Source organism: Mustela putorius, unplaced genomic scaffold, assembly GCF_011764305.1.
Source record: "Mustela putorius furo isolate JIRA1106 unplaced genomic scaffold, ASM1176430v1.1 tig00000145_pilon_pilon_pilon, whole genome shotgun sequence".
Classification (NCBI taxonomy): Eukaryota; Metazoa; Chordata; class Mammalia; order Carnivora; family Mustelidae; genus Mustela; species Mustela putorius.
In genome coordinates, this window is record NW_025421294.1 from 22,168,671 (window position 1) to 22,181,205 (window position 12,535).

The 12,535-nt window shown below is 36.2% G+C and overlaps 1 protein-coding gene across 4 annotated transcripts in view; it reads right to left on the minus strand.

Annotated features, from left to right (window-relative positions):
* Positions 1–601: 601 nt before the first annotated feature.
* Positions 602–12,535, minus strand: part of MATR3 (matrin 3) — a 30,542-nt gene continuing 18,608 nt past the window's right edge. For all 4 annotated transcript variants that reach the window (XM_013052442.2, XM_004744849.3, XM_013052443.2 and 1 more), the window contains 10 exons: positions 12,027–12,079; positions 11,070–11,195; positions 10,447–10,572; positions 10,101–10,268; positions 8,843–8,974; positions 8,342–8,385; positions 7,870–8,245; positions 5,159–5,381; positions 4,558–4,679; positions 602–1,975 (listed from right to left, as the gene is read on the minus strand). In XM_013052442.2, the coding sequence (XP_012907896.1) occupies positions 1,925–1,975; positions 4,558–4,679; positions 5,159–5,381; positions 7,870–8,245; positions 8,342–8,385; positions 8,843–8,974; positions 10,101–10,268; positions 10,447–10,572; positions 11,070–11,195; positions 12,027–12,079 (1,421 nt within the window). In that variant the 3' untranslated portion in view covers positions 602–1,924. The remainder of the gene's footprint in view (positions 1,976–4,557; positions 4,680–5,158; positions 5,382–7,869; positions 8,246–8,341; positions 8,386–8,842; positions 8,975–10,100; positions 10,269–10,446; positions 10,573–11,069; positions 11,196–12,026; positions 12,080–12,535) is intronic.

A 12,535-nucleotide genomic window follows, 5' to 3' on the forward strand; every position in this document is an offset into this window, starting at 1 on the left:
TTAAAGGTTTCCTCACAGAGGATCAACCTAAGATTAAACTAAAGGCTAAAATGATAGTGGTAAAAATGTTCAACTTTATACCAGGTTTACGTGAAAACATTCCTATGAAAAAAAGTTTGCCATAATATGGAAAATACTAATAGCTTACTTATGAAAATTTTTGCTTTCTAAATGTGATTAAATGAAGATATTGAACTTTTTCTTCTATAGCTTGGTAGAGCCAACAAAGTCGGGCCTATGAAAAAATGCTATCATTGACAGGAAACAATTAGGGATTCCAATGCATACTTGACACTTCATGTTGCTTGCTGTTAGTTAACAGTTGGAATAAACAAAAGTGGGTAATTAGTAAAGGCCAAAATTAAACTGCAGAAATAAACTGGCGAGGATTTTTTGTGCATGTCACATTAAAAAGTTAACTGCCTTTCAGAGATACACCACAAAATTCTGATATATCCCTTAAACACATTCAGACCTAAGAGTTCCAAGGAGAATTCTTATTAAGTTCTTCTATTTTTTAACATTAAAAATTTGTTTTTGACAATAGGTAAATCCCTTACACCAAGAAACCAAAAAAATTTTGAAAAGCTGGTAGAACTAATTCTTGATACTCCACGTTATTTCCAACTTTATTGGTTGATACTTAAGACAGGTTTAAACATGAGCTTTTGCCATTTCTTCACTCTTATCATTTTAACCTTCAAAGGTTTTTAAAGACCACGAATAGCCCCATTTTTATGTAACAGGAACAAGAAATCCACCAGCACCAAAAACTTTAAAACTCAGATCTTTAGTAGCAGTCTTTAGAACACTCTAGATTAAAAACGTAATAATTTGTTAAAGCATGCAAAGAAGTGTAACAGTGAATAAAAACCACAACTGACAAAAATATTGGTTAACATTCCAAACATGTATAACCAATGAACATGGCCTAAGTTTTTTTTTATTGGTATTCACTTCAGAAACTTGAATCCACAGATATAAGCAGTATATTACCAGAAAGTTACAAGTAAACACAGATTATACATGCAAATTTCTGTTCACAAAGGTCACATGTGCAGGTATGTGAATTAGAAGCGTGCGTCTAGATTATGGCCAAACTGTTTTAAAATGCAGAAATGTAAAATTACATTTTGAAATATGAAGAGATGGTCTACACACTTCAAAAATCAAATGTTGCTTATACCAGATGTATGACAGCTACAGGATTCAAGTGACAAGCAATAAGATCTCAAGAAATTAATACTGCTCAAAGAGAACGGGAGTATTTTTTACATTTCACTGAAAATACATTGACTACTAGAATACGAAATCTAGCAGGAACTTAGGGGAAAAAATTACAAAAATCTAAAGCCAATTACTTAGTATTTCTTATTACCTAAACAACAACATGACATTAAAAGAAAACTGCACCTGCTTTTTAATTGCCAATCTCATATCATGAAGATCTCCAAATAAAAAGCAACCAAAAAGCTTCAAACTTCAAATGAAAGGCTCAGATTAAAATGTGGAATGTTTCAGATGAAAGTAATAAAAATACAATTGGTTTTGTTCTTTATTGAATGGAATCAAAAGTTTTGACATTTCTTTGAAGCCTGGAACTAAATTTCATTTCTCTGAATGATTCTACATCTTTTTTTCTTAGTGGTGCAAGTTGTCTTAAGTAGCTTACATACGAGTCAGTCTCTACAAAGTACTTCGGTCTTTTACCATTCTGATAAAACAAAAACAATTCTTCATTAACTTAACCGTGTATGTATTTTTGCTCTAACACTTAACACATGAACAGACATCTATTATTTTTCCACTAAAACAAAAGAGTACAATAGTTTTCTTCTAACTATCAGTATTGTATTTAAAAAAGGTTAACATTAAAAACAAAGAACCATTATTTTCTTTGAAATTGTTAAGCTTCTTGCACATTTTAAGCTTCCTTCTTCTGCCTGCGTTCTTCTGCCAATTTATTCAGAAATTTCTGAAAAGAAAAAAAAATTTACAAGGATTAAGTCACCTAAAAAAACCTAAAAGGATGAACTTCAAAATAAAATACTCTACCCAACTTTTTGAATTTCATTGTAATTTAACTGTAACATTATCAGTTATTTTATTTTTATTTTTTTTAAAGATTTTATTTATTTATTTGACAGAGAGAAATCACAAGTAGATGGAGAGGCAGGCAGAGAGAGAGAGGGAAGCAGGCTCCCTGCTGAGCAGAGAGCCCGATGCGGGACTCGATCCCAGGACTCTGAGATCATGACCTGAGCCGAAGGCAGCGGCTTAACCCACTGAGCCACCCAGGCGCCCCTATCAGTTATTTTAAAGATTTGGTATTCTTGTTAAGTCAGTATACAAAACTAAACTAGATTATAGTACATAAAAACGTGGAAAAAATAGTAAAATGTGGAAAAAAGATTATTCCAATTTACAGTTAACATTAACTTAGAGATAAGAAAACAAAAATCATACTTGCACAGAAGAACTGCCACTATTCCAAGAACATACAGTAGTTAAAATAACATGCATTTATTCAAATAGTGTGCCTTCCATTAAAGTGGGGAAACATTTTCTTAAAGGTGGTAAATATTTTCTTTGTGGGCTATTCTTTATTTCAACTACTCAATTCTTTTACAGCAATAAAGCCAGCCATACCAATTCTTAAATGAATGACTGTGGGTATATTCCACAACCCCCCAAAACCCCACCTTATCTACAAAAGCGGTGACCCCTGTATTGCACCTGTAATTTCTAGAGTTCTTAGGCATATTAAGACATTAATAAGTAACCCTCCCTGCCAAATGTAAAATACCCATTTTTTCTTTACTTCCGGGTAGAATTGCTCAACTCTATAGTTACTTCCAACTGATGAGAGGGTTAAAAGCCATTGGAAAAAACACTCAGGAAAGTATCAAGTCATTTATCATTAGCAAAATATTATATTGCATAAAAAATTTTAGTGAAGTCGACAGTTTCTTTAAAATAGAATAACAGAGGGCGCCTGGGTGGCTCAGTTGGTTAAGCAATTGCCTTCAGCTCAGGTCATGATCCTGGTGTCCCAGGATCGAGTCCCGCATCAGGCTTTCAACTCCAGTGGGGGAATCTGCTTCTCCCTCTGACCTCTCCCCTCTCATGCTCTAATAAATAAATAAAATCTTAAAAAAAAAATTAAAACAAAACAAAACAACAAACCACAGAATTATAAAGTCACCTCCAATAAACAAATGAAAATTAGAATAGCTAGGAAATATTAGAAAGCATATCACTTATCAAGTATCAGGCACCGAGACAACTTTTTATTTCAACAATGCTCTATGTAATACACAACTTCTGCTACTAATGCAATTAAAACAGCATTCTTTTTTCATATGCTAAATGTAAGACACAGGTAGCAAAGAATACCTTCATTTCAAACTAGTGCACAGCCAAGAAATGGCATTATTTCCTAAATTCAAGGCCACCCCTTGCCCCCCTCCAAAATCAAGGCTATCTTTATCCATATAAATCAACACACAGAACATGTATCGTAACGCAATACTCCAGTAGCTCTCTACTACCAAGCAGTGCAAAAATCAGGTTATTCGTACTTACGGAGTTAAAAGCCTTTCAAAGGTGTTTTTTTTTTTTTTTTTTTAATTTATTTATTTGATAGACAGAGATCACAAGTAGGCAGAGAGGCAGGCAGAGAGAGAGAGGAGGAAGCAGGCTCCCCGCAGAGCAGAGAGCCCGATGTGGGGCTTGATCCCAGGACCCTGGGATCATGACCTGAGCCGAAGGCAGAGGCTTTAACCCACTGAGCCACCCAGGCGCCCCATCAAAGTTTTTTCCCTATTACCTGCTTTAATACTCAGTCCTTAAAGCAATCACTAAAAATACCAAATTTCAGAATATCGAAATAGGAATTTGTTATGCTTCATTAATGTTTTATTTTTTAATCCATTTATTATAGAATATCATTATTATCAAATAATTTAACAACAATGTAAAAATCATTAAGTATGAAGGGACATGGCACATCATAAAAGTTGAAAAAGCTTTTATTATTCCACTTGGCATTCAGGCCTCCAGAATCTTCCAAATTAGAGAAATTACAGTCTAATACTCACTTGGGAAGAAGTAACTTTAGTTATAAGAGAATCTGTAACAGCTAAAAAATTATTCAATAATTTAATTAGAATGTACTATAGAAAAAGGCTCAATAGATGTTCCTAGAATTCATTAGACTGCTCAAGGCCCATCAACCAAGAAATAAAAGTGTCATCTCTAGGATAAAGCATTGTGATTGGTCTACAGAAGGTACCAAACACATTTTACTTTGTGTAACTTTATATGATTTTTAAAAAAATATTTTATTTATTTATTTGACAGACAGAGATCACAAGTAGGCAGAGAGGCAGGCAGAGAGAGAGGAAGGGAAGCAGGCGCCCTGCTGAGCAGAGAGCCCTGAGGGGCTGGATCCCACATCTGAGCTGAAGGCATAGGCTTTAACCCACTAAGCCACCCAGGCACTCCTATACGATTTGTTTTTATAAAAGAACTCTACTCTTTTAGATTCAGTCTTACCTTTAATTTCTGATAATGAGGAAGGCTGCTGCAATGAGTATTCTTTGCAACTTCTTCATTTGTATAAAAGAGTGAACACAGCTTACAGTAAAACCCTGTTTTAGGTATCACATAGTCTATACCTAGAACACAAACATACATTCTTACAAATTTAGTAAATCAGAAGTTTTAATTAGTGTTCTCAAATCTTTTTTCCATCATTATTTGAATGAGGTATTTGTGAGAAGTCCATTATAGCCTAAGCTAAAACAAAACAAAAACCATAGTATCATTAGTTAATTGTACTTAATTGATGTTTAAGGTCCACCTAACTGTACTCTTAAAAAAAGGCAGAAATATAAAAAAGATAAAGAAAAAGCAATGTGAAATTCTCAGAAACCTTTATGCGGAGAAAGAACATATTGTGAAATGGTAACAAAAGATAACACAAAATGAGGAGAGTTGGTTAAGTGGAGAAGAATATATCGATTAAGATTTACAAATCATTCTGCAGAGAAATAAATTTAAAATGGTATCAAAGTTTATGTAAGACCAATTTAAAAATTATTTAGTAATAAACTTGGAAGGGGTGAGAAGGGAAGAACAAAGCCTTATATCTCACCAACAGGAACATTGGGCTGATATGGTCCAATTCTATACTCATCTGGAATTGTATAGTCCTCCTTGTTTTCATCACTTTGGCCATCTGCATTTTCACTTGTATCTTTGTTGGGATCATCAGCATTCTCAGCAGATTCAGCGCCTGGTTCTGTATTTTCCTCATTTTTAATTCCATTTTCCAACGCTGCTTCATTTTCTTGATCAAGTTCCTCGATCTTGTCCACCTTAATTTCAACCAAACCATCATCATTTTTGTCACCAGATTTAAATGCCATGCCCGATTTACGAAGTTTCTGAAGTTCCGAATCTTCCTCATCACCAACCTCATCTAGAGTGACAAAACCTTCCATACTCCCTGGGAAACGACGCTGTTAAGAAAGACAAATTTACTCTGCAACAATTATCCTGCAGCATCCCTTCCATTTGCTTTACTTGAAGGGAAAGGGATAGCGTCTTTGTCCTTAGTCATTCTTTCAAAATACTGACTTGTTCCTTTCTCCCCCAAAATCACTGTTGTTTTCTAAAACAACTTTGTTTTAAAACTATATAATTAGGGACGCCTGGGTGGCTCAGTTGGTTAAGCAGCTGCCTTCGGCTCAGGTCATGATCCCAGCGTCCTGGGATCGAGTCCCACATCGGGCTCCTTGCTCAGCAGGGAGCCTGCTTCTCCCTCTGCCTCTGCCTGCCATTCTGTCTGCCTGTGCTCACTCTCTCCTTCTCTCTCTCTGATGAATAAATAAAATCTTAAAAAAAAATATATTAAAAAAAAAAACTATATAATTAAAAGCTTGCCTCACATGAAGAGCAGAAAATAAATGAGGTAAGGACATTATATTCTATACTTCTTAAAACTATTAGGCTGCAAGGGACTATATCAAAATGTGCTTTGATAAAAGTAGTTCAATGTTATCCTTTGGAAGACAGTATCTTAGGATACAACTGTTATTTAGAGGACACTAAGTCTTGAAAGTGGTTAAAAAAGGAAAAAAAGGGGTGCCTGGGTGGCTCAGTGGGTTAAGCCGCTGCCTTCGGCTCAGGTCATGATCTCAGGGTCCTGGGATCGAGTCCCGCATCGGGCTCTCTGCTCGGCAGGGAGTCTGCTTCCCTCTCTCTCTCTCTCTCTGCCTGCCTCTCCATCTACTTGTGATCTCTCTCTGTCAAATAAATAAATAAAATTTTTTAAAAAAAAAGGAAAAAAAAATCAAGCTCTGGAGCATGACTGCCTATGTTTAAATTCTGGCTGCCACTTACAAGCAGTATGACCAAGGACAATTTATTGAACTTCTCTATGCCTAAATTTTCTCATTCAAAAACCAGGTTAATAAAGGTATTTTATCTGCTGCTTATAGTTACTCTGAGGATTAAGTTTATTAGCATACACAAAGAGCTGAGAAAAATTTATAGCATGTAATAAGTATCAGCTCTTAAGAGTGCAAACATAACGTTCTGGGGCACCTGCATGGCTCAGTGGGTTAAGTCCTCCCGCTCAGGTCCTGGGATTAAGCCCCACACTGGGCTCTCTGCTCATTGGGAGCCTGCTTCCCCTCTCTCTCTGCCTACTGCTCTGCCTACTTGTGATCTCTGTCAAATTAAAAAAAAAAAAAAAAGAGTGCAAACATATTACTCAACAATCATCCACTTCAGCCAGAAACTAAGTTATGTGACTAGGCACCTGAGTGACTCAGTAGCTTAAATGTCGGCTTTTTGCTCGGGTCACCAAAGGCCACAATCCCAGGGTCCTCAGGTCCAATCCTGTGTCAGGCTTCCTGGTCATCAGGAAGCAGGAAGATTCACCCTCTCATTCTGCCCCTCTCCCCTGCTCCTGCTGGCTTGCTCTCTTTCAAATAAATAAAATCTTTAAAAAACGCAACAACAAAAAAAAGCAAAACAATGTTATGTGACCAAACCAACAAAATCTGCCTTCCAATGGCTTAATGTTGCTTACAAGGAACCAATGGACCAGGAAAGGACCTCACTGAAAGAACCATTTAATATAAGAGGCTTCAAAGGCATTTTAGTGCTCTAATTCTTAATGCAGATAATCAGTAGATCATGGTCTTTTGTTTTACTATTCTTTATGTTTTGTATATATTTTTATATTTGTATTCACCTTATATGCTTATCAGTGACGTGTGTTCTAAGCAAAATGTCTTAAAAGTTACTGTATTATCTGATCAAGCTTATGTTTCTCAAATACGAGAATTCTTCAAGCTTAACAAAATAAGATCTTATTTTTAAGTAATCTCTATGCCCAACCTGGGGCCTGAACCCACAACCCCAAGATCAAGAGTTGCATGCTCCACTAAGCCAGCCAGATGCCCCAAGTTTAACAGTTTTTAAATGAATGGCAAATGTTTTACTATCTTGGGCCAATTAACTTATTATAAACTCCTATCCCATCTTTTAAAAAATAAGCTGTACTAAAAGGCTGCTTACCAGTACTTACATGCTACAATACACACTTCCTCCTACCTGACTAAAAACTTCCTTCTGTTAGTTGACACTTTTTAACAACTACTATAAAAAGTCTTACTTAACCTATTTATTGCAGAGTTTACTTTTAAATATTTATTCTATAAATGGTTCATACCTGATTTTTTCTAATGTAAGTGACTAATTCCCTTTAAGCTGATGCTGCTAATGTAAATAATAAGAAACATTTATCTGATCTAGTTTTCTGTCAACACAGGTCAACATACAATCTTCCTTTACCTTTTTCAGCTTTTTCTTTGCAGCTGCTGAAGCGCTGGCATTTCCATCTTTTTTCACAGCTTTGTCCGAAGGTTCCTTTTTCCCATCAGAAGCGACATCACCTAAATTAGCAAGATCTGTCTCATCTCCCACCGAACTGCCACTTTCTAGCAGTGCTGCTGCTTCTTCTTCATCCACGAGTAGCTCATCTTCAGATTCAAGAAGCATGTTAGGCTCTTGCTCGGCTTGGTCATCCTTTGTATCTTTTTCACCATCTTCACCTGATTTCTCTTCTTGTTCTTTACCTTCAGTTGTACTTTCAGTCTTCTGGGAACCATCAATCTTGGATTTCTTATCGCTTGGAGATTCTTTGCCATCTGGAGAATAAGATCTTTTCCTGAAATCAAAAGGATACCCCCCTCAATTAATTCTCCTGAGTTGGAAAACAGAAGTTTAATATACCAGTGTATATACACACATAAAATGAAATTACCGAGATTTATCTTTTTTCAGTAAGTCAATGCCTCTGTTGGGAATCTAAAAGATAAAATTTTTTATCAGTTAAATAAATGTATTAAAATACATTCATTGCAGATTATATAATTACCCAATTAACTAACAGTTAAGGAACATCCTTCATATCATCAGCTAAGCTTATTCAATCCCAGTGACCATACCTAAGAATGTAAGCTGCCCCAAGTAAGCAATTCATTACAATCAACATTTTGACAGAGCATAGAGCAGTGGAAAATAAATATTTTGGTAGAACTCAAGTTCAAATAAATCTTAAATAGATAAAACCAATGAAGGCATTTTTACCATAACACCATTAAAAAAACAACAAACTTCTACTGAAGAACACCAAGGGAAAAAACAATGTTATCTTTAAATAACCAAATCCTGTATTCTTAGCAAATAAAAATATTTAAAGCACAGCATGCTTATAAACATGTGAAACAAGCTTCATAAGGATGACAAATTCAGTACTACATACCCTCAGTACCAATTTTTTATATTTTTCAGACAAGTCAACTTTCACACATCTCCCCTGAAACCAAAGCGCCTTTTTCAAACAGTGGTCGACCATTGCCATTGCATCTTCTCTGGTCTCCATCTCAATAAAGGCCTTAAACAAAAAAAGGAAAAGGGAAAAAAAAAAGAAGCAATCAGCTTATAAGAGAGATCAATGGTACAGTCCCAAAACCTCCAAATAGCCCATCAACTCAGGAAGTTAAATTTTTTTTTTTTTACAGTTTACTCAATGGAATCACATATAAAGTGGAAAGCAACACTGTAATGTAATACCAATGGGGCAAGAAAGAAACAGTACACCTACACACAGGGAGATTTTTCTAGATGCACACTTGGAAGCAAAGTGTTACCATGTTTACTTTTCCACTTTATAGCTTCTCAGTATTTACTGTTTTATACACTGAGAATCCACTGTGACTTAAAAAAAAAAATCACCATTTATTAAGCAAAGAAAAATTAAAATTTATAAGATAATTATTCTCCCTTTATTAAAAGTGAAGATACAGAAATAAACCTTAGAGTACTAATTATCTTAAATTTTTTTTTTAAAGATTTTATTTATTTGTCAGAGAGAGAGAGGGAGAGAGTGAGCACAGGCAGATGGAATGGCAGCAGAGGCAGAGGGAGAAGCAGGCTCCCTGCGGAGCAAGGAGCCCGATGTGGGACTCGATCCCAGGACGCTGGGATCATGACCTGAGCCGAAGGCAGCTGCTTAACCAACTGAGCCACCCAGGCGTCCATATCTTAAAATTTTTTAAAAAAGTTATTTAGGGGACCACTTGGGTGGCTCAGTGGGTTAAGCCTCTGCCTTTGGCTCAGGTCATGATCTCAGGGTCCTGGGATCCCCGCACTGTGCTCCCTGCTCAATGGGGAGCCTGCTTCCCCTCTCTTTCTGCCTGCCTCTCTGCCTACTTGTAATCTCTGTCAAATAAATAAAAAAATCTTTAAAAAGTTATTTAAATTCAATTAACATAGAGTATATTATTAGTTCAGAGGTAAAGTTCAGTGATTTTTCAGTTGCATGTAACACTTAGTGCTCATTACATCTCGTGCCCTCCTTAATGCCCATTACCGTGTTACCCCTACCCTCTCACCAGCAACCCTCAGTTTGTTTCCTATAGTTAAAAGTCCCTTATGGTGTGTCTCTCTCTCTGATACTGTCTTATTTCCCCTTCCCTCTCCCCATGATCCTCCTTAAAAGCTTCTATGTTTGGGATTACCTGACTTTTCATCCTCATCAGTATGTAGTTTTTTATTTTTCCATAAGGCTCAGCAAGCTTGAGAACTGCACTGTCAGAATAGCCAGAATGAGGTAAATTGCTGAGATGTATCACACGTCCAAGCTCTTGCTTTTGATCAAACTTCTGGTCTGGCTTCCCCTCAGGTTTCTAAATAATAAACAAACAAACAGGCAAGTCAAATGTGGTAGGTATCCTATAATTTTTTGTTAATAGTTAAGGTAATTCTAGTTACTAGCAACAACTTAAAGTAGCTAAAGTTAATAAATATTAAAATGATGTATTAAATGGTTGGTGGTACAAATCTGGAAATAATTTGTGTAATTACCTTTATTCTTTTATACTTCTGTGATAAATGAACTCTCACTGGCTTGCCAAATACTAATGCTGGTGTGGTTGTATAATAATCCACTGCAGCTTGAGCATCCTCTGTAGTTGCCATTTCAATAAATGCCTAAAATTGGGACAAAATTATTATTTCCAAAATAAAATAAGATTGCCCAAGTCTTTCTAGATATATTAAATCATTAGGAAGCATTTTTAAGAGTCTAAAAACAGAATCAACACAGTTAAAAGCTGTTTTGTAAAAGGTCACCTCAGAATTTACTACCTTCATGCTACTCAAGTTTCATTTATTATGTCTACTGTACTTCAAATAATAATTTGCATACATTTTGATAAAAGTTTGGAATGGCTTCTCAAAGAATTATCATCCTTTTATAGCCCTTACAGTAATATAATGACAATTTTACTGCTTAAGGACAATTAATAATCCACTAGGCCTAGAAATTAATGTTATTGACATACTTCAACTATTTGCTTTTTTCTCTATTAACATTCCATATTAATGATTCAAGATCACACTGAGGGCTTTTTCTAATATAAAATCATATAATTCCTTTAGGAACTATATTAGTAATGAATAAATACTACACTTATTTCAACTCATACCTCATTAATTTTATTTAGAATCAGATGATTTGAAATGACTCCAAATGGTTCCACCAGCTGTAACAGTTGGTATCTCAAGTTTTTCCCTCGTTGAAAATCCATGATGTGAACAACTCGGCTTGTTTCCTATACATTAGAAAAAAATCAAGTCAAGAAGTCTCTTTAGAATTAAGATGAAAACGTGTTACATATTACAGTTTCACAGTCTAAAGTTAACCAGAACAGATTAAGTATTTAAAACAACTCACAACATTCTAGAGAATTTTAAAACTAGGAAATCAGATTCACTGGGGTAGATCTCAAAGTTTCAGAAAGCCTCTGCAGGTTTTTTTTTTTTTTTTAAGATTTCATTTATTCATTTGAGTGTGTGAGAGAAAGACCAGGAGAGGGGAGGTCAGCAGGAGAAGCAGAGTCCCCATGGAGCTGGGAGCCCGATGCAGGACTCGATCCCAGGACTCCGGGGCCATGACCTGAGCCGAAGGCAGTCACTTAACCAAGTGAGCCACCCAGGCACCCTATGCAGTTACAGTTATTTTTAAATAGGATACTGTAGACATAAATGGACAGCAAAATTTCTTTCCCTTTTTTAAAATAAAGTATCTCAATTTTTTTTTTTGACAGACAAAGACCACAAGTAGGCAGAGGGGCAAGCAGGCTTCGAGCCCGATGCGAGGATCCCAGGACCCTGAGATTATGACCTGAGCCAAAGGCAGAGACTTAACCCACTGAGCCACCCAGATGCCCCTGCAGTAAAACTTCTTACACTCAAGATGAGTTCTCTATACTATGGGCATATGAAAATTAAACTTTTAACTCTAAGTCATATAGAAGCCTGATAGTTTTCAAACAATATAGCAGCCTTTCTATAATAAAGGACTATAATACAAACTCAATTTACAGGATCTCAAAGTTAAATTACAGTTCCCCCAAAAATAAAGTAAGAGTTGTATTACTGACCACTCTGCCTTTCTGCATGTGTCTTGGTCCTTGTAGGTTCCCATTTCCAGCACCTTTATGGACAAAAAGTGATTTTTAAAAAATCTTGTAATAAATATACTTGTTATAACATAATGGGACATCATTAAAAAAAAAAAATCTGAGAGAGCGAGAAAGAGCAGAGAAGGGTGCGGGGTGGGTGGGGGGGACAGAGGAAAAAGAGAAGCAGACTCTCTGCCAAGCCTAGAGTCTTACAAGGGCTTCCATCTCAGGACCCTGAGATCAGGAACTGAGCAGAAACCAGGACAGGAGCAGGGACACTTAACAAACTTAACCACACATGCACCACCCCCCACTTTTTAAAGCAGGCTCTATATCCAGCTAGGAGCCCAATGCAGGGCCAGAACTCACAACCCTGAGATCAAAACCTGAGCTGAGATCAAGAGTCGGATGCTTAACCGACTGAGCCACCCAGGCGCCTCAGGAAAACAGGACATCTTTCAAACACAAATCAGAGGTTACTACAAGTA